Source organism: Meriones unguiculatus, chromosome 7 (assembly GCF_030254825.1).
Source record: "Meriones unguiculatus strain TT.TT164.6M chromosome 7, Bangor_MerUng_6.1, whole genome shotgun sequence".
NCBI lineage: Eukaryota > Metazoa > Chordata > Mammalia > Rodentia > Muridae > Meriones > Meriones unguiculatus.
The window spans coordinates 47,714,257-47,739,081 of record NC_083355.1 but is presented as its reverse complement, the minus strand read 5'-3'; the positions used below and the strand labels follow the sequence as shown (position 1 = coordinate 47,739,081).

The 24,825-nt window shown below is 50.2% G+C and overlaps 1 protein-coding gene across 12 annotated transcripts in view; it reads right to left on the bottom strand.

Annotated features, from left to right (window-relative positions):
- Nwd1 (NACHT and WD repeat domain containing 1) overlaps positions 1–24,825 on the bottom strand; it is a 63,053-nt gene that overhangs the window by 8,492 nt on the left and 29,736 nt on the right. For 7 of the 12 annotated variants that reach the window (XM_060387378.1, XM_060387382.1, XM_060387373.1 and 4 more), the window contains 7 exons: positions 21,182–21,379; positions 18,323–18,445; positions 14,367–14,575; positions 11,025–11,297; positions 9,028–9,118; positions 3,329–3,483; positions 1,447–1,723 (listed from right to left, as the gene is read on the bottom strand). In XM_060387378.1, coding sequence (XP_060243361.1) covers positions 1,447–1,723; positions 3,329–3,483; positions 9,028–9,118; positions 11,025–11,297; positions 14,367–14,575; positions 18,323–18,445; positions 21,182–21,379 — 1,326 coding nt within the window. The remainder of the gene's footprint in view (positions 1–1,446; positions 1,724–3,328; positions 3,484–9,027; positions 9,119–11,024; positions 11,298–14,366; positions 14,576–18,322; positions 18,446–21,181; positions 21,380–24,825) is intronic. The other 5 variants (XM_060387375.1, XM_060387377.1, XM_060387380.1 and 2 more) reach the window with 5 other exon arrangements.

Sequence of the window (24,825 nt, the reverse complement as noted above, 5' to 3'; positions counted from 1 at the left end):
TTTCTTTCTTGGTGTGGTTGCCCTCTCTACCTGGGGTGAACAGAAATAGATACCCGAAAAAAGTCTGGCAACACAGGACCTCCTTACATCAGCCAGGCTGATCTCCAACTCTTCAGCCTCCTTCCTCGGCCTCCCAGGTAGCTGGGATGCCTAGTGTGGCAAGTCCAATTTGCATCTAATTTAATTAAAATGAAAATGTCATCACCTCATCATCCAGTCTAGGCCTCCACAGGTATTTCAGTGCAAGTGCCATGCCCACTGCCTTCACACCTGTGGTCACAGGCTGAAGGTTTGAGTCCCCCAAACCACAACGCATCCAGTGCTGACCTCCACCTGGTGAGTGGAGGTCAGGGGTTAAGAGTACTTGCAGGGCACCTGGGTCCAGTTTCCAGCACCCACACTGCAGCTTACACCCACTGGCACCTCCAGCTGCCGGGAATCTGACACTCTCTTCTGAGCAACTTGGGCACCAGGAAAACATGTGGTGATATATGTACACGCAGGCAAAACAGTTATTCATAAAATATAGAAATTAAAAAAACTTTAAGGAAAGAAATTCATCCACAAGGTGATGGTATTGGGAGGTCTTGAGACCCAATTAGACTCTCAGGAAAGCGATTAGTACTCTTTAAAAAAAAAAAAAAAAAAAAAAGAGCAAAGCATTGCCTCGCTGGGCTAGTCATGCACAGACACAGAAAAAGACTTCTGCGACCCAGAAGGGATTCCTCTGCTGACCTCAGCCCCTCCGGCACCTCTATCCTGGAGTCTGTCATTTATGCTGTACATCTCTGTGTCCATGTCTGTGTGTGCACACCCAAGGTTGACAAGGGGTTTCTTCAAGTACTTTTCAACTTCTTTACACATGTGTGAGGGGGGTGTGCTTGTTCACACTCGTGTGGGTGCACGTGTATGTGGTGTGTGCCTGTCCACGTGAGTGCAGGTGCAGGTGCAGGATGAGGCTTCGCTTAGCAGTGTCCCTCGGCCATTCTCCACCATCTTCCCTGAGGCAGGGTCTCTCCACTGGACCCAGAGGTAGTGCAGTTAACAAGCTTGCTCTGGGGAGCCTGTCTCTGCCTTCCACCTGCTGGAATTAGAACCCAGCGCTCTAAGAGAAGTGGAGGTCCAGCTCAGGTCGGAATGGTTGCAAGCATGCACCTCATCTACGGCGTCATCTCCTTGGCTCCTTCTGTTTGTTATTTGAGACAGAGTCTGTAGTTCTGTCTTGAACCCCTGACCTTTTTGTCTTCATTACCACTACCAGACTTGGTTTATATGGTGCTGAGGACCAGAGCCCAGGGCTTCCCAAATACTAGACAAACATTGTGCAACTAAGCTACAAGCACTCTACCAATTGAGCGAGTCAAATCCTGGCCTCTAGAACTGTAAGTCTATTGTGCACAGTGATTTCAGATTTTACCACACAGACTCCTGTCATCTCTCACAAACCTTCTGCCACGTCCCAAATCGTGACTTTGTTTTTGTCCCCAACCTTGGGGAAGTAGACGTAGCTGCCGTGGTGGGACACTGCAGTGAGGCCGGTACGGTCCAAAAATGGAGCTGGAGACCACAGCTTCTGAATGGACGTGAGATCCCAGATCTTGAAGGATGAAGACTTCCAGGATGCAGACACCACAAGAGTCCCACCCCGGACCAGCAGGCTCGCAGGGGCACCCACGCCCTCCAGGACATGGAGCAGGGTACCCTGGTCCGACAGACTCCACACCTGAGGGTCAAGAACAGAGGGCCCGGTCCACCCTGGGAGCATGCTTTGGCCATGTGTCCACCTCTGCAGAATGTGGAGGCTCTGGTTCCAGGGTCCTCGACAGGCCTGGCCACTGAAGACTTCCTGGGGCTTCAGGATTCTCACAAGGTGTCCCAGGGAACTCTCAGCGGGGGTGGGGGGTGGGGGAACTACAGGACCCCAAAGAGCCTCTCATGGATCTGCAGCATTGAACTGTTTTCATAGCAATCCTAAGCACTGGCCTAAGTACTACAGAAGCTGGATGAGTGAGACTACTGTGCATGTGTGCGTGTGCGCGCGCGCGCGCGTGTGTGTGTGTGTGTGTGTGTGTGTGTGTGTGTGTGTGTGTGTTGCAGATGGCTCAGCTGTTAAGAACAACAGCTGCTCTTCCAGAGGACCCTGTTCAATTCCCAGATGGCACAGAGACATCTGTAACTCCAGTTCCAAGGATCCACCCTCCACTATCTCCAAGGGCAGCAGGCATGCACATGACACACAGCAGACATGAGAGCAAGATACTCAGATATAAAATAACAAGGACAAGAAACTGACAAAAAAAATCTGACTAAACACTATGTCATCACGAGAATATGACATGTTAGCAGATTCATGGATATAGATTCTTGTATTGCTTCCTTTTGTTTTTGAAATAGGCTCTCAAGTTGCCCAGACCAGCCATGAGCTTGCCATGCAGCTGAGATAGGCTGGGACCACCACACCCAGCTTCATCCCCTCACTTGGGTGTTGCGGCATGAAGAGGCAGAGCCCTGTGGGAGGCACATGAGTCATGTGGAAAGGATTAAGTAGCTGGCTGTGCTGGTTCACACCTACAAATCCAAGGTGGACAGTGTAGGATCAAAACTCCACTCCATAGAAAATTTGAGGCTAACCCGGATTACATGAGACATTATTTCCAAAATTGGGCGGGGGGTGGGAGGTAGGGGTGGGGGTGGGGTAGAGTTCTCAGGAGAGGGGCCTGTTGCAGACAGGCAGGACTGACTTCTCTCTGCTCTCTGGCCTCCCCATTCCTGTGTGACTGCTCCTTTACACAGGCTCACACCATTTGTACTGATGTGCTGTAGATCTATGCAATCAGTCAACTTCCAAAAAGTGTAAGCCAGAGAAATCTTTTTTTCCAGTTCCCAGCCTCAGGAATTTCATTATAGTAATAGAAAATGCAACCCTAACATTGGCATATATGTATACTACCTATGATTAACAGATAAATGCTTCTGCATAAATGGACTCTCACATCCTCAAGAGTGTCTAAGATTGTAGAGAGGTAATGAGACCAAGATTCTGGGAAGCCCATAGTCCCGCCATTATAGTCTCACCAGTGTTGACAACGGAGAATTTTCCTCTGCTGTGGCCCTGAAGGCCACCACGCTGAGTTCTCAGTTCTGGTTGGGAATGCCGCCTGCTTTGTGGAACATTCCAGGTTTCCTACTGGGGTGCAGGATGCCAGCACTCCACATCCTCCCAGTAAACTCCCCTGTCTGTCTGAGCTCATCTGGCTTCTGTGTAATTTGTACTTAGCTGGTGTTAGGGTCCTGTGTTCTGAGGTTGGGAACCTGGATCCACCCTTACCTGGATGAGTGCATCCCGGGACCCCGTGATAATCAGGTTGTTCTCAGGCCCCCACACTGCCGTCTCCACCACGTCTTCATGCTCCAGATCCGTGGCCATGAACTGGTGGAAGCCTTGTGAGTCGGCCAAGAAAATCCGCACAGATCTTCCAAAGCCTGTCGTGGCGGTGGGTGCTCAGTTAGGCTTCCGAGGCTGGCAGAGCCTGAGAGGAGATACTCAGTCCATGCAGCCTTTCCAGAGCACCTACTATGCACCAGAGGAGGACCTACTTTGTGCCAGGGGAGCACTGTGTTCCCAGGGAACACCTACTATGTCCCAGGGAAGGGGTGCAGAAGCCAGAGGCAGGCATGCCCTCACCTCACACAGTCACTGGGTTGCAGGGAAACTGGTGAAATTCCCTATCACCACATGCACTGAGCTCCCTCAGGGCCCAGTACCATCAGCTGAGAAACAGATGAATGCCCAGACCACGGGAGGCATTTCCCACCAGAACCACCACATTTAGTTTCCCTAGCTTAAAAAAGTCGTTACATTCTATTTACTTATTTACTTACTTATTTACTTAATTAATTAATTTATTCATTTTGTATTTTGAGACAGGGTTTCTCTGTGTAGCCCTGGCTGTCCTGGACTCACTCTGTAGACCAGGCTGGCCTCAAACTCACAGAGATTCTCCTGTCTTTGCCTCCCAAGTACTAAGATTAAAAGTGTATGCCACCACACCCAGCACTTACTTATCTACTTACATATTTAGTGTGTGTGTGTGTGTGTGTGTGTTTCTGCACAATAATAATTCCCTAGGGTGCAGATGTGGAGGTCAAAGAACAACCTGTGGGTGTTATATCTACCAAGTGAGCCCCAGGGATCAAACTCTGCTCAGCAGGATTGGCAGCAAGCACCTTTACCCACTAAACTGTCACTGACCCTACTTTCCCTATCCTCTGTATCTGTATGTGTGCATGCGTGCACACCCCCATACCATATATGTACTTTCAGAGGACAAAGGAGGTTACTGGGTGTCCTCTATCACTCCCAATTTCTCACCAAACCTGGGCCTAACCTCCTCTCTACTCCCTACAGCATGGGAGTTGCAGGCACACATGAACTACCCCTGGACTTTTAACGCTGGAGGGTCACGCTTGCATGGTGCATGCTTGTAGCCACTGGATCATTCTTCAGCCCTAGACCCATCTATACACAGTGTGGCTCCAAGGCTGCCATGGGAGCACAGAGGAATCAGTGTAAGCACACCACTGAGGTCCTTCCGACAGATGCAAAGGCACAGGTTTACACACTCACTCACACACACACACAGCACCACACAAAGGCTTCACTGTCGGATGTGTGCCCCAGGCTCATCCTCCCTGAACTTCCCCCGCACCAAGTAGAGCCAGCTGGAAGTCGGGAGCCAAGGTTTTCGGTGTTTGTCTTTAAGACAGGGTATCTTGCAGCTTAGGCTGGCTTCAAACTCATAATGTGCCAAGGATGATTCTTACTCCCAGGCCTCTTGCCTCTGCCTTCCAAATGCTGAAATGACAGTCAGGCACTGCTATGCCCAGGTTATGTGGTGCTGGGGGTGGAACCCAGGGCTTCATGCATGCTAGGCTAGCACTGTAACAACTGAGCCACAAACACTCTATCTACTGAGCTACAGGCACTCTTCCCACTGAGCTCTAAGCCCTCAGCTGAGCCCAAGCATTCTACACTGAGCCCCAGCCTCTGCTTCAAATCTGTCCTCTTGCCTGTCCGCACTCTCTGTAAAATTCCTTCTATTCTAGGTTCACTGACTGCTGGACTCCCAAGAAAGAATGTTTTAGGATTCGATCTGATGAAACGCATTGTGAAGTTTACCATATTTGCTGTCTAATCTTGGATACTAAATAAATGACCCTTTGGGGACAGTGAGATGGGTCTGCAGTTAAAGGTGCTCGCCACCAAGCCTAACAACCTGAGTTCCATCGCTGAAACTCACATGGTAGAAGGAGAGAACTGACTTCCCAAAACTGTCCTCTGACCACACACACACACACACACACACACACACACACACACACAAATCAGCCAGTCAATCTTAAATGTGCAAGTAGCAGGCCTGAGCCTCACACCCAGCATTGTGTAGCCCTGGCCTTGGCCTGTTTCTGGGGATGAGCCTTCCCAGCCTCAGGGCTTCCTCCCTGATAATGACAGTCTGTGTACCTCATGTTTCCGTGGGAGTGTGGGGCAGACTTCATTGCATCTTAGGAGGGGCTGGCGACCAAGGTCAGCCTCATGGGCAATGCCAATGTGACCAACTCTGGGCAGGAAACTCAAAACCAGGGCTTGAGTGTTTCTGGGTGTGGGTACTGCATGCACACTGCCTCGTGTCACTGCTGGGTACATTTCCTGCAGCACTGAGAGGAGAAGCAGAAATTCCTGTTGTATCTCCAGGACACTGCCCATGTTCTTTCCTTTGCAGATTTTGTGTGAATGTGGGACATTCACCTATGCCAAGGCTGCAGGTTGTCGCCAGCTGCTGTCAAAAACCACTCTTGACACTATTTTTTGAGACGGGGCCTCTCACAGACCTGGGACCCACCGATTGACTAAGCTGACTGACAGCAAGGCCCGGAATCCCGTTTTTGCCTTTCCCATGCTAGGGTTACAAGCGTAACCATGAGGGGCAGCTGTTACTTTCTCTCAACTCAGGGGAGGGGTCATGGCTAGGGACTCACAGAGCTGATCATCTTGGGGACAGAACCCTGAAATACTGCTCATCACTCTTAAAAACAAATCACTGCCCAACTCAGGGTCAGACTGGTTCCCAGAGCATAGTCTGGAACTTTCAGTCTGAGAATGGAGAAACAGCACAGAGCCCTCTTTCCTGGCCGCTGGTACACACAGACCTGAAAGCCAAGTGAGCACACACTGGGTGGCCCAGATGCTCGTGCCTCTGGCCTCACTGCAGCCTTAACTCTGTGTCTCTCAGATGTCATCCTCTCTCCCGTGCTCCACACGACACCTGTGCCACCAGCAGGCCCCGTGGAAGCAGGACGTGGCCAGTGGCACACTCACTCAGGCCGGTGCTGCAGCGCAGCCACCATCTGTCCCTCAGAGGTCAGCTCTGAACGCACCGCTGCTGTTCCTTTCCTGAGCCAGTGTCTGTACCGTGTGAGTGCTGAGCCCTTAGCATCCAGAAAGGGTGCCAGAAGCCCTGGAACTGAGGTTACACAGGCTGGGCGCTGCTCTATGGGTGCTGGGAACTGAACGTAGGTCCTCTGCAAGAGCAGCTGGTGCTCTCAACTGTTATTTTGCAAATTTGGTAGAACAACAACAAACAGAAACCACCCATTCACAATATTTATATTGATTTCATGTTAAATATTTGGGTGTACTGAATAAAATAATCAATGTGATAAATATGGGTTGATTTAACAGATTCATTTAAATTCATCAACTATTAGGATTAATACTATCTTAAATAACTAACAATTGATTAAAAGATGTTTAGTGGGACTGGAGCAATGGCTTGGCAGGTAGGCAATTCAGCATCACAGGTGGCTCTTGAGGAGGACTTCGGTTCAGTTCCTAGAACCCACACAAGGTCACAACCATCTGTCTCTCCAGCTCCAGGGTGAGCTGTTGCCTGTTGCCACTTTGGGCACTCACACCCATAACACACACACACACACACACACAAATTAAAGATAATAAAATAAAATTTAAAAGCATTTAAAAATCTCGAGAGGTGATTATCTCTGTGTATGGTGCACAGAGTTATATATGTGTAAGGTTACAGTGATTACAGATGTGTATATATATGGTTACAGATGTGAATGGTGGCCACAGGTGTGTATATGGTTTACAGTGGTGTATAGGTGTGTATGGTGTATGGTGGCCACAGGTGTGTATATGGTTTACAGTGGTGTATAGGTGTGTATGGTGTAGGTGGCCACAGGTGTGTATATGGTTTACAGTGGTGTATAGGTGTGTATGGTGTATGGTGGGCACAGGTGTGTATGGCCGGTACAGTTGTGTGTGGTGGGTGGAGGTGGGGATGGTGGGCACAGGTGTGTGTGTGACAGGTACAGTGTGCATCCTGTTTAGAGATGGGTATGGTGGGTACACTGTGTATACTTGTTACTGTGTTTAGTGGGATGAGAGGTGTGTGGTGGGCACGGTGTGTGGTGGGCACAGTGTGTGGTGGGCACGGTGTGGAGGGTGGGTACAGTGTGTGTGGGTACAGTGTGTGGTGGGCACGGTGTGGAGGGTGGGTACAGTGTGTGTGGGTACAGTGTGTGGTGGGCACGGTGTGTGGTGGGCACGGTGTGGAGGGTGGGCACGGTGTGTGCGGTGGGCACGGTGTGGAGGGTGGGCACGGTGTGGAGGGTGGGCACGGTGTGGAGGGTGGGCATGGTGTGGAGGGTGGGCACAGTGTGTGGTGGGCACGGTGTGGAGGGTGGGCACGGTGTGTGTGGTGGGCACGGTGTGGAGGGTGGGCACGGTGTGGAGGGTGGGCACGGTGTGTGTGGTGGGCACGGTGTGGAGGGTGGGCACGGTGTGGAGGGTGGGCACGGTGTGGAGGGTGGGCACGGTGTGGAGGGTGGGCACGGTGTGGAGGGTGGGCACAGTGTGTGGTGGGCACGGTGTGGAGGGTGGGCACGGTGTGGAGGGTGGGCACGGTGTGTGGTGGGCACGGTGTGGAGGGTGGGCACAGTGTGTGGTGGGCACGGTGTGTGTGGTGGGCACGGTGTGGAGGGTGGGCACGGTGTGGAGGGTGGGCACGGTGTGTGTGGTGGGCACGGTGTGGAGGGTGGGCACGGTGTGGAGGGTGGGCACGGTGTGGAGGGTGGGCACGGTGTGTGCGGTGGGCACGGTGTGGAGGGTGGGCACGGTGTGGAGGGTGGGCACGGTGTGTGGTGGGCACGGTGTGGAGGGTGGGCACGGTGTGTGCGGTGGGCACGGTGTGGAGGGTGGGCACGGTGTGGAGGGTGGGCACAGTGTGTGGTGGGCACGGTGTGGAGGGTGGGCACGGTGTGGAGGGTGGGCACGGTGTGGAGGGTGGGCACGGTGTGCGGTGGGCACGGTGTGTGCGGTGGGCACGGTGTGGAGGGTGGGCACGGTGTGGAGGGTGGGCACGGTGTGGAGGGTGGGCACGGTGTGGAGGGTGGGCACGGTGTGTGCGGTGTGAGGAGATACAGGTGTGTATGGTGGGTGATGGGATATCTTTTAAATCCTATCAGTTGTGGGAACATGGACAAAGGTAAAAAGCTTCTTGTTGTGTGGAATGGTGGGTGTGGAGACAGACAGGACTCACTCTCCACTCATAGGTGGAAGCTAAAAATGTTGATTTCAAAGTAAACACAGGTACCGAATGATGGCTCAGTGGGAAAAACTTCAGTTGCCTGACCCAACAACCCAAGTTCCTGTCCCAGGACCCGCTGGGTGAAAGGAGAGAACCCTTGAATACAGGTCTTCTTTTGACCTCCATATGTGCGCACACGCATGCGCACACGCATGCGCACACACACACACACACACACACACACACACACACACACACAGTGTAAAACTATTCTGCAAAACAAAGGTGGAGAGAATAATGGTGGCACAGTTGGGAAGGAAGAAGGGTCAGGGAGGCGGAGAACAGGTACCCATGTCTCACCCAGCCTCCAGCCAGATTTTACCTCCCTTCTGAACACTGAATGAGAAACGAAAGCTACCTGCTGCAAGAAGAGAATCGTCTTCAGAAACCACCAGGAGCCCCACAGCTTCTGGAAGCTTCTCCAGCAGCCTGTCTTCTCCGCCGGAGACCTGCGCAGTGGAAGGTGAGCATCAGGCGGGCTCTCGTGTGCACAGCTTCAGAGCTGGGGTATGGCTTACCCCCACTACTGGCTCTATCACATTGAAGGGGTTCCTTAGGCCCTAGTGCCTCTGTTTCCCTGTTAAACAAGAGGTGACACCAGACTACCCTTCCCAGGAGTGATGGATGAAACTGTGTGTGTGTAGGGGGTCATTTCCAGTGCAAAGTAACCACTATTATGCCCAGTAATGACAATGTGGCCGCAACTCTTTTTATCTATTTCTTCCTTCCTTTCTCTTAAAATTTTATTTATTTATTTAGACACAGGGTTTCACTGTGTAGCCCTGGCTGTCCTGGCTATGTAGATCAGGCTAGCCTAGACCTCACAGAGATGTCAAGTATTAAGATCACAGACTGTGCCACCAGGCCCAGCTCCTTACATAACCTCTGCTGTTGCCCCATCCATGTTGAGGGCTTCAGACACAACTGTGTGCCCTGTGTGGTACCTCCCCACACCCAGAATGTAGGGCTCTGCCGGGCTGTGCTCTAATCCAAAGGGGAGCAGGCACCCCCCAACCACTGCTCCAACCCACACAACTTGAGCAAGAAGGGTTTGTCTTGGCTTCTAGTTTCAGGTCACCCCCTCTCACAGTGGGGAGGGCATGGCTGCTTGCGCTGTGCCTGTGCTCCGTGGCTTGGTCCCTTCTTGGTGGAGCAGAGAGCTTAGGCCAGAATTAGAGATAGCCGATACCTTCCAGCCCACGTCCAGTGACACATTTGTAGCTGTACCCAAACACCTCACCACGAGGCACCAGCTAGGGACCAGGCATTTAAACACATGAGCCCATGGGAGTCATTCCACAGTACAGAGCAGGGGCTACTGCCAGCCCTGCCTTGGGACAGTTCTGTGGTGACTGTTCACAGGGCTGTCAATGGTAGGGTTAGTCTTTTTAAAGAGTAAACTCAGAGGCCAGAAGGGGGCCTGGGCTCCCCCTGGAGCTCAGGTGGTGAATCACCCAGTGTAGATGCTGGGAATTGAACTCAGGGCCTTCACAAGACCAGCCAGCACTCTTAACCTCAGAGCCATGTCTCCAGTCCTGTGGTGGTTGGTTTTAATGTCAACTTGACACAATGAAGAACCCAGAGAGGGACTATCTGGATCAGGCTGGCCTGTGGGCAGCTGTTAGCCACTGTGGAAAGACCTAACCTTGTCAAGGCCTGCAAGGCCAGCACGAGAGGGAGTCTCGTGCTGGTACACAGGCTTTCCTCCTCAGGACCTCTGCTCCTGACTTCCTGTCATCCTTACTTGTCCTCCATAACAGACTGAGAGCTGATTAACCCTTTCTCCCCCAGTTGCTCTTGTAGGAATGTTACATCATGGAAACTGGGAACCGGGCAGCGAATAAAGGAAGAGGAAGTTTGTTCCTCCCAAGTTCTGGGATATCTGTATACTGTGTGAAGCCATGAAGCATGCACAAAAGTCAGAGGTCAACCTCAGTGTCTCCCCTCTATATGAATGCATATATGTCTACATGTATCTATGTGCACCACATACACGCAATGCCTACAAAGGCCAGAAGGGGGTATCAGACACCCTGGAACTGGAGTTAGAGTTTTTAGTCACCATACGGGTACTGGGAATTGAATCTGGGTTCTCTGCAAGAGCATCTAGTGCTCTTAGCTACGGAGCCATCTCTTCAGTACCTCTATTTTTTGAGACAGGGTCTCTCACTAAATCTGGAGCTCAGTGACTGGGTGGTCATGGTGCCCCAGGGATCCTCCCAACTCTGCCTCCTTGGAGCCGGAATACACATGTGAGGCCCCATATTTAGTTTTACATGGGTGCTGAACATCTGAGCTCAGGTGCTTCGGCTTGAGTGGCTGAGCCCTCCCCCAGCCTAGGGGAAAATCACTCACCACAGCCACAGAACCGCTGCTGAAGCCGGCGACCAGCTTTGCCTGCGTCTGGACGGAGACAGCGCAGGTAGGTGTCTCTCCTGTGATGCAGGCCAACTGCCGTTTCTCCTGCAGTTTCCCTGTGGCCGAGCTCCACACACTGACCGTGCCACCCTTGGACACAGCAAGCAGCAGGCTCCGGGCAGCCAACACAGCCACACAGGCCCAGGGATCAGAGGCATCTCCTGCCATGCAGAAAGCCAACTTTGAAGTTTCCAGATTCCACACGCTGATCTAGTGAAGTCATGAAGAGCAAGAGACACACCAGCATCAGCAGGGACCTGGGCTCAGCGGATGGAGCACTCCCCTCACTCTGCAAAGCCCTGGCATCCATCTGCAGCACACAAACCAGGGTGCTACCTGGTACCCCAACAGGAAGACTGAGGTTGTCCTTAGCTACATAGTGAGCTCAAGGTCAGCCTGAGCTACAAAAGACCCTATCTCAAACAAATAAACAAACAAACAAAATAAAAACAAGCAAGCAAACAAAACACATTTTTTAGAAAATTAAAAAAGATATTCCCAAGCAGGAGCGCCTGCCTGAATCTTCCAGAGTCAAGAGACAGAGCTGTTCTTACCCCGCTCTCTCTCTCTTCCATGTGACATGTGGGATATTGTTATACTGCTTAGGCTAGCCCTGAGCTCAGGCTCAGACAACCCAACTGCCTCAGTCTCCCATGGAGCTTGGAGCATTTACCATCTGTCACTGTTCCCAAGTACACATTCTTTTGTAATTTATAAAATTGAGTTTTTGAGCCAGGTATTTCTGGCGCACACCTGTTTTTGTATCTCTGTTTGGCAGAAGGTCAGTGTACTACATGGCTAGAACATGTCTCAACAACAAAACCAGTTTCTTTCAATGCTGGCAGGTTTTGTTTTGTTTTTGTTTTTTGTCTTATATTATGGAAGAATTGATAGCACTGGAACGAAGTGTCAGGCCTAGCTGACAGGAGTTATCAATATTGGTGTCCTATACGTGACAAATGTGCCCTTGTTACATAAACTATCGATGACAGGGGCCCATGAGATGGCCCATCGAGTAGAGGGGCTTGCTGCCACCCCTGATGATCCGAGCTTGATCCCTGGGACCCACATGGCTGGAGACTTGGTTCAGTGGGTTTTCCTCTGACTCCACATGTGCCACGAACACACACCTCAAATAAATGTTAAGATATTGATGTTAAAGCCCGGCCTCACACTTTGAGGCAGAGGCAGGAAGGTTGCCACAAGTTTGAAGCAAGGCTATACCATGAGACCCTGCCTTAAAAACCAAAAGAAAAGATGTTAGGCACTGGGGAGACAGGCAGCAGAGGAGGCAGACAGAGTGGATACAGCGCTTATGCGTGTGGTGTGTGCTGTGCAAGTCTGGAGACAAACTTCAGGCCCCAGAACCCATGTAAAAGTGCGGTGGCTGCTGGCACTCAGCATGTGGAAGGCGAAGCCAGAGCGTCACAGCTGGCTACCCCATCAGACAAATAAGTGCACCCCACATTCGACAAGAGGTCCTCTCGGAGTGACTAGGAAGAGCCTGTAGCCTGCTCTCACTGAAACAGGGCAGGAGAGGCTGACGTTGTGCTCCGGCCTCCACACGTGCCTTGTGCTAGAGCTCAGTGCTGGGTTGCAGATCGCCCTGCCGTGGACAGCGTTCCTGCGCTGTTGAGAAGCCATGCTGAGTTCTTCAGGCTTCCACAGTGAGTGCCATCACCTTCACTGAGCCCCCACCCTCAGCCCGTTCGGCTTTTGTTTTTGTTGTTTATTTGTTTGTTTGTTGTTTTTCTTAGACACGGTTTCTCTGTGTAGCTCTGTCTGGAATTCACTCTGTGGACCAGGCTGGCCTCAAACTCAGAGATCTATCTGCCTCTGCCTCCCAGGTTTTGTTTTCTTTTCTTTTTTGAAACAGGGTCTCATGTAGCCCAGGCTGACCCAACAATAGCCTTTAACTCTTTGTCCTCCTGCCTCAGCATCCCAAGTGAGGGATGACAAGTGTGTGCCATCAGTCTATGATTGTGAGTCTCCATTCAGCACTACATCCGATGCCAGGGCTGTGTATGACAGGACAGACACACTGGGAGATGTGGGATCTAGATACATGTGGAATATTTACTAAGTGAGATCACAAAACATACTTCAATGCATTTGAAAGGATTCATACCACACAGATGGAATCCAACTAAAAAATAATATCGTTACCTGAGAACCTCTCAAAGACTCAGGAATGGCTAGAGAGATGGCTCAGTGGTTAGGAACACTGCCTGTTCTTCCAGAGTTACTTATGTAACTCCAGCCCCAGGGGTCCCACGCCCTTGTCTAGCCTCCATGGGCACTGTACACACATGCTGCACACACCCCCACCCACAAGCATGCAAACCCACATGACCACACATCACATGCATACATCCTGGCATGAACACATGTGTACAGATGCAGGCTAAAGAGTCCTCATAAAATAAACAAATACTCAGACACAAATAGCACAAATCAACATAGCCTGGTATTGAAGAGGAAAGCAAAAGTAAAATCTGCAGTGCAGAGAGACGGCTCAGTGGGTAGGAGCAGTTGCCATATAGCAAGAGGACCTGAGTTCGAGTCTGCAGAATCTACACACCTCAGGGTGTGTCTGTAGCCTCACAAGCAGATGGCACTGGAGACAGAACCTCTGAAAGCTGGCAGACCACACAACCTGAAGTCTGCAGCAGTAACAGCAGCGGGAGAGCTCACCCTCACCAAGGCAGACAGCAGGAACTGATAGCCAAGTGTTCTCTGGCTTCGAGGTGTGCACCACAGCACATGTGCACACATCCATGTGCCCTCACTCTATCCTGTTATCTCACTCTATCCTGTGAGTTTGGGGGGCTGAAGTCAGATCATCAGATGTGCTAGCAAGCCTGCTGAGACATCTTACCAAGCCCTATACCTCATCCTTTGAGAGTCTCTCAACAAGCTGTAGCTCATCTGCTAGGCTGGCTGGGGGACAGTGGACCCCAGGCTGCCCCCTCTGGGATTGCAGACGGTGCCCCCAACCTGGCTTGTACTTGGGTTCTGGGATAAATGCTTATATAGCACTTTACCCTTGAGCTGCCTCCCCAGCACCTTCTCTCTTACAAACAAACATATAAGATGGCCTGTGACACACAGCAATCCCCCTGCCTCTGCCTCCCAAGTTCTAGGATTCTAGTTGTATGCCTCCACAACCAGCTCCTCTTAAGTGGTGCTGTACCCTTCTTTCTGTCTCCCTCTGTCTCTCTGTCTCTCTCGCTTACACGAATACATACACACACAAGCACAGAGAGCCCAGTTTGTTACCTTTGTGCCAGATGTTGAGTATATGAGTCTGTTTATCTCATCCACATGGAGGTCCCAGCTCTGAGGCTCTGTGGAATCTGATGAGCCTCTGTCCAAAATGGTGACTTTCTCCTGGCCAGAGAGCAGGCTCCACAAGCGCAGGGTGTGATCCTTTGACGCAGAGATGGCGAGAGTCCCTTCAGCAAACACTCGCACACACCTCACCTCAGCTGTGGTAGGCAGTGTGGGAGGGCATGTTAGCTGGGGACAGTTTAGCTGGTTTCTACCTCCATCTCAAAGATCGAAACAACTTCTGGGTGTGATGGTGCAGAGATGGAAACATCTCTGTGAGTTCAAGGCCAGCTACATAGAGAGTTCTAGGCTAGCTAGAGCTACCTAAAAAAACTGTCTCAAAGCAAAAACAAAAAACTAAACAGCTACTTCTCAACCCTTGGCTCAATTATAACATAAAACTTTCTAAACATAAACAACAACAAACACAAAAAAGCAAAAATGTGGCAAAAAAAATCTACCTCTCATCTATCTATAATATATACACACAAATATTACATGTTTAATCTGAAATAATATAAACCAAACTCCCCAACTCCCCAAACTCTGCAGTCTTTCTCTCTGTCCACCTCTGCATGTGTTCTGGGAAACAAACCCAGGTCACCAGGTTTTCAAGGTTTGTGAGGTGAGTTCCTTTACCTGGTGAGCCATCTTCCTAGCCTGAGCATCATTTATACCATATTTTAGCATCATTTAAAAAGGATATTATTGGTTCTTTGAAACAGAGTTTCTCTGTGTAGCCCTGGCTCTTCTGAAACTTTAGCCTATAGATCAGGCTGGCAGAAATCTGCCTGCCTCTGCCTCCCAAGTGCTGGGATTAAAGGTGTGCACCACTATGCCCAGGGGGTTGTTATTCTTCAATTTTACTTTTTTTAATGTATGTGAGTGTGGGTTTCTGCACATGCACGTGGTGCCCATAGAGGCCAAAAGAAAGCTCTGGATCCCTGGAGCTGGGGTCACAGGCACTTTGAGCCTGTCACATGGTGCTGGGAACTGAGCTCTGATCCTCTGGAAAACAGCCAGAGTTCCTAACCACTGAGCCATCTCTCCAGTCCCTTGATATAATTTTTAAAATGTAAAATGTTTGGATGTTTTTGAAAGGATCAAACTAATTTTGTAACCTATATGTCTTCTAAAGACTATAGTTTTGAGTTTTACGTCCAGGTTAAGCTACAGCCTCTTAGTTCCTTTCCAGAGAACGGAGAAATGTAACCCTATCTGTGAGGACAGATATAAAAAAAAAGGGAGCAAGCAATGACCTTCACTCAGCAAAAAGAATGACCAGACCCTTGTCTTCGAGATAGTGTTTCTTAGCAACCAACCCAGACAGCCTCAGTCCTTCTTCTGAGTAGCTCCTGACCTCCAGCCAAAAGCCCACAACCCTGATCTTTAAGGAGGAGCTAACCACCCCACCTTCAATTGCAGCTGCATCCACACTTGGCAGGACTGGCCAAGCTTGAGCACCTAAGACTAACCAATTATCTTACTTTATAGCTTCCTCATCCAATCCTAAATTGCCAAGACTGCAACTTCAAATTTCCCGCGCTTTGTCTTTTAAAAATCCAAGGCCTTTGTCCCCCAGCAGGGGTGACCCCATTGTGCAATGGTTAAAATAAACTTCTTGTGATTTTGCAATGATGAGATCTGGTCTCCTGAGTTCTCTTCATTGCTTCTAAAAATCAGGCTTGTGCTTGTGCTGGGCTTAACATTTTGATACAGCAGACTTTCTTATTGCTTTGATAAGTGAAGACTGCCCGTGGAAGATAGGAAGCAGAAATAAAACCTCCCTTAGGCTCTGCTGTGGCTTAAAAGTCTCCCCTCAAAATTCATGTCCCTATTGCAACAGTACGGAGAGAAGGAACCTTTTAAAGTTGATTAGATGATGGCAGCTCATGAGTGGATTGGTACCACAGTCACTAGAGTAGGGGTAGAAGGGCTATCTGGTCCCCTCTCCTGTCTTTTGAATGTCCCCTTGCCATAAATGACAGAAACCTTTAATTGTCAGCTTAATGCAAGCTAGAATTATCGGGGAATGAGGGATTGTTCGTGGGCAGACTGTGATTGCCTGCACGGTTGCAAAGAGACCCACCCACCATGTGATGGACTGGGACCTGAATTGTGACCATATAAGTCCCATTCTCCCCTTAGTTGATTTTTTGTCAGAGTATTTTTTTAAATGATTTAAATGTATTTATTTTGTTTTATGTGTATATGTGTGTGCCTGGGGCCTCTGGAGTTCAAAACATAGCATTGGATCTTCCTGAACTGTAGTTAAGGATGCTGTGAACTGGTGGTATGTGGGTGCTGGTGACTAATCCTGGGTCGCCTGCAAAAGCAGCAAGCGCTCCTAGCCACTGAGCCAGCTCTGCAGCCCCTTGCTAGAGGATTTTGTCAAAGTAATAAAACGGCGGCAGATATCATGTTGGGATGGAGGAAGACAGCCCTTTAGGTGCACTAACTTCATCATTTGTTTTCCAGCCTCTAGAACCATCACTCAAATAAACTTGTGGTGATTATTACCCAGTCTATAGTATCTATTAGGGCAACAGAAAATGGACTAAGAAACGTTGCAGAAATGACTAGATTTTTTTTCCTCCCTCATCAATACCTTTGATAATGTGATTAATACTCTCCTTGACAATATGACTTTGCAGTTCCTTCCATCAAGAGATTAACTGTCTCAGTTAAGAATAACATGAGGGGGCTGGAGAGATGGCTCAGCAGGTAAGAGCGCTGGCTGCTCTTCCAGAGGACCCGGGTTCACTTCCCAGCAACCACATGGTGGCTCACAACCGTCTGTAACTCCAGGAGACATGGCGCACGGAGATCCGCACCTTCTGTCAGCAGGCCCTGTGGCTCCCTTGGCACTTGAGAGGCAGACAATGGTGGATACGGAGGAAGGTGTTTTCTTCACTGGCAGAGTCATTTACAAGGAGCCCATGCTCCTCCTGTAACTTCCTTTCTCCCTGTGCCCTGTAAATGACCCTACTGACAAGCATTGGTTCATGCCCCATGCCTTATGCCCCACGCCCCATAAAGGAAAGCAGGGAGGGAGTGCTTGGGAAGAGAGGGGACCCAGCAGGAGAGGGAGGTGAACATAATCCAAGATGCTATAGATGGCACATGTGCCAGCTGAGGTGGCGCACGCCTTTAATCCTAGCACTCAGGGAGGCAGAGGCAGGAGGATCTCTGTGAGTTTGAGACCATCCTGGTCTACAAAGCAAATCTAGGACAGCCAAGGCTACACAGAGAAGCCCTGTCTCGAAAAACTGAAAAATAAAAACAACCAGATAGATGTAACGCATAACATTTCATATGGAAACATGTCCTGACGTGGTTAATAGCTGCTAATAAAATTTGTTTTAGTTTTTAAATATTTAGTTTTTAAAGCCTAGCCTAGCTTTTTAGCCTTTTTAAAGTTTATTATTTTTCGTGTGTGTATGAGTGTACGTGTGTGTGAGTGCGGAAGTCAGATGACAACTCACAGGAGTTAGTCTCTCTCTACCACATGGACTGTGGGAATTGAACTCAGGTCATCAGACTTCATCGTGTGAAGTGGCTCAGTAGGCAAAGGCTCATCAATAAGCCCCCATGCTAAACTACTGTAAAGACTTTTATTTGTGTGTGTGTTCGTCTTTGTGCATCTGTAGATGCCTGTAGATGTCTGTAGATGTCTGTAGATGTAGGCAGGAAGAAGGCGTCGAATGTTCTGGAGCTGGAGGTACAGGCAGTGTGAGGCACCAGCATGCCTGCTGGGACTGAGCTTGTACACTTAGCCACTGGCCAAGCTTTCCAGCCCCCGGGTTTATCACCATGTGTGAAGTGTTATGAGCACAGGGATGTCCATGTGTGAAGGTGATGGCGCTCTGGGACACTGTGCAGACTCCCCACTCCCTCCTGGGTACCTGTGTGTCCCATGAGAGCGTGGACCACCTGCTGCTCCTCCACACCCCACACGACCACGGCACCATCCTGGGTACCCACCACCAGAAGCTTCTCCTCCAGGCTCCATGCTACCGCGGAGATGCCTGCAGGCACACAGAGGTGACACACAGCTATGGCCTGGGGCAGAGTCTGTGAGACTCCCCCATTTTTCCCCAAACAGGGGAAAAAAAAACAAACCTCTTTTACAAAGCTGGAAAGACAGATGTTAGAGGGAAGACCCAGAGACTGCCTATGCCGTGGATTTTTTTAATTAGACTTATTTTTATGTTAAAACTCTCTCTCTCTCTCTCTCTCTCTCTCTCTCTCTCTGTGTGTGTGTGTGTGTGTGTGAGTGTGTATATGTGACACACGTGAGTGTTGGTGCTGACACAGTTGGTTGTTGGCCAACAGTCCTCACCCAGGGATAGCTCTGCTCCAGAGGAGTCTGTGTAAGTCTATCAACCTTTTTAGATGCAGCAATTAGGGACAGCAATGCACCTGGTGGCCGGTGCTGACAAGCAGGTGTTACCATTTCAGTGTAGCGCGTCCCCCAGAGACTCCTCGGTCCACTGCTGGTGCTGCTGTTTTAAAAGGTTCTGGAAATTTCAGGGGATGAGGCCTAGCTGGAGGAAGTAGGTCGTGGGAGGTTGGTCTTTGGGGGTGTGCTAATACCCCATTCCCCTTCCAGAAGCTCTCTCATACACCACTGTGATGTTCTGGTAAACACCCATGCATGGAGCCCTCATTTCAGCTATGTCAGGCATTTTGTCATCACTACAAGAAAAGCAACAGGCACAGCAGTGGACCATGAAACCCTATAGCACCCAGAGAGTCTCTGGCTCCAGACAGCAAGAGTCTCAGCAGGCCCATGTGCTGTAGTAAATAATAGAATAAAATAGTATAGAATAATAATAGTAAATAATAGAAATATGTTGGGCTACATATTATTTATTATTAGCCCTAAGATTATCACGGTGGTATTATTTAACCTGCTATCAGAAATAATAAAACAGACACCTATCAGATTTATAATTGCCTTATTTGCCTTGGGCCAGGCAGATATCTCACTCACACAGTCTCAACATCTTCACCATCCATCTCCCAGCCCCCATCCAATGCCATCCACCTTAATCCTCCTAAATTGGACTACCTTTCATCCATAACCCCATGGTACTCGATTTCATTCTTTATCTGGATCTTTCCACACCATCATTGGAGTCCCTTCTCCAGTCCCATGTGGGTTTTTTTTCTCCATGCTAACCTATGGTGGTATCCTCCTTCTTCCTCTCTTCCCCTGTGACTCTCTCTTGAACCTAAAAGCCCGGGAACCTTAGCCATGCCTATCTCGTTCTGGGTGGAGCCTGGAGCACTGGGATGCATGTGGGTCTCACAATGGATAAGAGATAATGTGGAAAGGAAAGGAGGGAGAAGAGGAGGGTGGGTGTAGAGAGACAAGGTTCTCAGTGTGGCCTGGTGAGGGAAGTAAGCACAGTGGTGATGGAGGGATAGACACACAGGGTGCGGGTGGGGGCTGCAGAGATGGCTCAGTGGTTAAGAACATTTGCTCTTCTAGAGCACCTAGGTTCAGTGTTCCACACCCACATCAGGCTATTCACAGTTGCTTGTGACTCCAGCTCCAGGGGATCCAACAGCCTCTTCTGGCCTCTGTGGGAACCCCCAAAGATGTGTAACACACACACACACACACACACACACACACACACACACACACACACACAGAGAGAGAGAGAGAAAAAGAGAGAAATTAGTTTGTTTTTTGAGACAGGGTTTCTCTGTGTAGGCCGGGCTGTCCTGAAACTCACTGTGTAGACCATGCTGGCCTGGAACTCAAAAAGAACCACCTGTCTCTGCCCCCTGAGTGCTGGAATTAAAGGCCTATACAACCATGCCCAGCCACACACAGATACATTTTTTTCATCTTTTTTTTCCCCAGTTTTTGAAGACAGGCTTTCTCTGTGTAGTTCAGGCTGTCCTGGATTCACTTTGTAGACCAGGCTGGCCTCGAACTCACAGAGATCTGCCTACCTCTGCCTCCCCAAGTGTTGGGATTACAGATGTGAGCCATGGTGCCCTGGAAGAGAATAAATCTTAAAAAAGAATAGATATCATGTAGCAGGGTAGATAATGAGTGAAAGATTGGATGGAGGAGGGAGCAATAGGTGGGTGGAAGAATTCATGTGTGGATCAATGATGTGATGAACAGGTAAATCAATAGATGGATGAATGGGTAAAAATTCTCTCCAGGGCTATCGGTGGATATGTGGACGAATAGACTTATGGAAATATGGATGGATGGATGGCGAGTGGGTCTATTGATGGATACAGACGGTGAGTGGATAAAGGACTGTGTGTGGATGAGTGCGTAGAAGGGCAGATAAGGATATATCAGTGTGTGGGTAGACAGTGGCTGAGTTGCACCGAAGGCAATACATGACAAAGGTATATAAAAACTTAAGTCCTGTTCTCCCCTGACATCCTAGCGTGAGCCCTCAGCCTGAGCCCCGCAAGCCTGTCAGGGCAGTTGGCTTCCATGATGCACTTGCAGACCACCTGGAAATCTGTAGCCAGCAGCCCTCTGGGGTGGAACCTCAGAGGCAGGTGTCTGCCAGCTCCAGGCTCATTAGCAGTATTTACAGGGGCAATCTACAGTCCCCAGAGGACAGAGAAAGCCTGGTCAGCATGAGACAGAGGAAAATCCCCAGGGGTGCCTTGGGGCCTCCTGCCTGGCAGAGGAGAGCCCCAGAAAGTAACCCCAAATATCTGGCATCTTGTCTCCTGGTACACAGTAAGCTGGTGTGGGTTTTGTTGGGAACACTCACCTTTGTGACACCCAGTGAGAGTGGCACGAAGAGGCCCACCTGGCGGCTGGAGGAACCCTGCCAGAGGCACCAGCATTGGGTAGGGGCAGGTGCGGAACCAGCTCTGGGCCTGTTGGCACATCTGCCCGATGATCGCCGGATGCGATGTAGCAAAGAAGAGGAGCCTGGCCAGGAGCTCTGTGTACAGGATGCTCCTCTCTGCAGCAAGACAAGGTGTGTCACTTCCCTGGCTGAACCCCACCACACTGCCACACCCATGAGCCTCGGTTCCTACAGAGCTTTGGAAGAGCAGCTGAGACATCTCGGCCCAGGCCCCGTTGCACCATTTCTGTCCGCCTACCCCTGCCTCGGCCAGCAGCCTCCAGGCTCTGCTTACCATGTTCCTCTGCCTGGAGCTCCTCCTCAGGTCAGCCATCCTCCTCCAACCATTAACTGATTATTCATTTTGCTATTCCCCACATCGGCCTTGACTCTTGGGCTTAAGGGAGCCTCTTACTTCAGCTCCCCAAGTAGCTGAGATCTTGGGCTTAAGGGAGCCTCTTACTTCAGCTCCCCAAGTAGCTGAGATCCAGGTACATGGGTGAGCAGGAGGGGATGAAGGGCAGACTGCTGTGTATGGGTCTGTTGATGGATGGGAAGGTGGATGGGGTGGGAAGGTGGAGGAATGTGAGGGTGGAAGGGTGGTGGATGGGCAGAGCAGTGCAGTGTGGAGGGAAGACAGGAAGGGTGTATAGATGGACAGATGAAAACAGAAAGAAAGATGGAAGGAGAGTAGGAGGTGTGGGGGAGAGGTGAGCTGTGCCTAGCTTTCAAATTCTACCTCTGCCAAACTCATTCCCTGACTCCAGCCCAGTCTCGCCACCTGAGGTTGCTGTTTGATCTCACCTGCAGCCCATCTGGCAGCCCTCAGCCCCCTCCCTGCTCATTAGCCAGGGACAAGCAACTGTGCCTGGCCATAGGCACAGCACAGTACCCCAAGACACCCACAGTAGGTACTTGTGTCCAGTGTGGTGGCACAAGCCTGGTGTCCTAGCTCTCTAGGGGCTCACACAGCAGGATTATGAGTTCAAAGCCAGCCTCAGTTAAATAGCATGTCCCTGGCTGAAAATGAATAGAGGCTAAAGATCCTTCTCAGTGGATAAATGTGCTGCCAAGCCTCGGGACCTGAGTTCAATACCCAGGACCCACAAAATAGAAACAGAGTGCCAACTCCCTCATTCTGTCCTCTGACAGCCTGTCCACACACGAGTGACTGATCATGAAGGCACACACACACACACACACCATTTTTTACGTGGAGAGGGCTGGAGAGAATTTTCAGTGGTTAAGAGCATGCACCCACATTAGGTGGCTTATAGCCCACTGTAACTCAAACCCCAGGCATCCAGCTACTCTAGCCTACGTGGGCATCTGCACGAGCATAAAAAAGAAAAAAAAATGGGGGATCAGAACTGGCTCTGTGAAAGCCACAGAGCAGGGCACAGGAAAATAAATTGGGGACGTGCACTGTCTGTGGCACCCTCTGGTGGCAATATCTGTCACCACACCCATCCGCGGCGGGTGGGAATGAAGCTTTCTGGCTGACTGGGTGTAGGGAAGGATGGCTCAGCTGGTAGCGGTAGCACGTGCTCCCCCAGCATGCATGAAGCCCTGGGCTCCATCCCTAGCACCCCGTGAACCAGGAGTAGCGCTGCACACCTGTTGCACGCCTGTCATCCCAGCACTTGGGAGGTGGAGGTAGATTAGGAGTTCAGCACATGATAGTTCAAGGCCAATGAGGGACACACGAAACTGTCTCAGACAGTTTACCAGACACACACACCAGTCACACACACACCAGACACACACATCAGACACACACCAGACAGAAACATCAGGCACACACCAAAAACACGTAAGATGAACAGAGGTCAAAGACACCAACAGGACATACTTTTATTTGACACACCCAGAGTGTGGCTTTCCAAACTCTAAGATTTAATATTTTCAAAACTTTATCCTTTAGATGGGCAGATGTGATGCACACTTTAATCCCAGCACTCAAGAGGCAGAGGCAGGTGGATCTCTGAGTCTGAGCCTGGTCTACAAAGTGAGTCCAGGAGAGCCCAGGCTACACAGAGGAACCCTGCCCTGAAAAACAGAAAAACAAAACCTTTATCTTTGAATTGTTAGTTTAATTCTTTTAATTTCGTTTCACGTCTTCCTTTGCGTGCATGTGTGCACCTATGCACATGTGCTGTGCCCTGTCGAGTGTGGTGGTCAGAGGGTATCCTGAGGGATCACTTCTCTCTGTCCACTGTCTGGGTCACAGGATTGGACTCAGGTCCCAGACTCGCCGGCAGGAGTCTTTGTCATAGCGAGCCAGGCAGGTGCCCCTCCCCCTTACTTTTTGAGACAGGCTCTCTCACTGAGCCTGGAACCCACCTGACCGCACCGCCCATTCTGGGCTTTCGGGTCATGCTGCCACCCTGTGCTCTCAGGTGGGACTGGGGATCTGAACTCAGGTCCTCATGCTCGTGCAGAGAACACTACTACTGACTGAGCCATGTCCCATCTCCCTTCCCCACCCCCCACTGCCTTTTTTTTTTTTTTTTTTTGTCAGGGTTTCTCTGTGTAACCTTAGATGTTCTGGACTCACTTTGTAGACCAGGGTGGCCTCAAACTCAGAGATCCACCTGCCTCTGCCTCGAGGATGCTGGTATTAACAGTGTGTACCACAGCACCCACTCTTCCTTTTCACTTTTGTCACCAGGTCTTTTGTAGCTGAGGTGGACCTTGAACTCCTGATCTCCTTCCTCTGCCTCCTAAGGGTTGGGCTGGCAGAACTGCACCTCCACTTCCTTAGTCATTCTTCTGGCCTGTCTTACTTTGGGTCACCAGCTCCCTGGGTTATCTCAAGTTGCAAGAACAAAGTACATTCAGCTGCCCTAGTGCCAACAGGATCCTGCAGACCCAAGATGGTGGTCAACCAGCCTGAGCTACACCAGGACATCCCAGCTGCCCTTGCTCCTCCCCTGTGACCTCAGAACTGCAGTGAGCACCTGCCACCAACATTCGTCCATCATCAGACTGCTGCTTTGTCCCTGGTGTGTTCACACTGAGGACAAAGTCCATTCTTGTGTTCACTGTCAATTCATTGTTTGTTGGGGGAGGTTATTGTCATTTTTTGTTTGTTTGAGATGGGGTTTCATTGTGTAGCCTTGGCTGTCCTGGAATTCCCTGTGTAGACCAAGATGGCCTTGAACTCATAGGAATTCACCTGCTTCTGCCTCTCAACTGCTCAAATTAAAGGCTTTTGCCACCATGCCTGCTCTGTCAGTTTTTGTTGTTGTTTTGAGACACTCTTATGGAGCCCAGGCTGACCTTGAACCTGAAGTTCAAACTTAGCTGAAGATGACTCTGAACTCCTGACCCTTGCCTTAGTCTCCCAGGAGTGCTGGGCTGACAGCTTCGTCTCCTGTTGAGTCAGGTGGGAGGCTGGGCTGGCTGTTCCTTTGGGAACCCCCAGTGTTGGGGCTCTAGCCTGAGACTCCAGCACCAAACTCAATCTTACTCCCCAAACTGTACTTCCAAATAAAATCTTGGGGTAGACAAGATGGCTCAGCAGACAAAGGTGATTGTCATCAACCAGGACCCAATAAGAA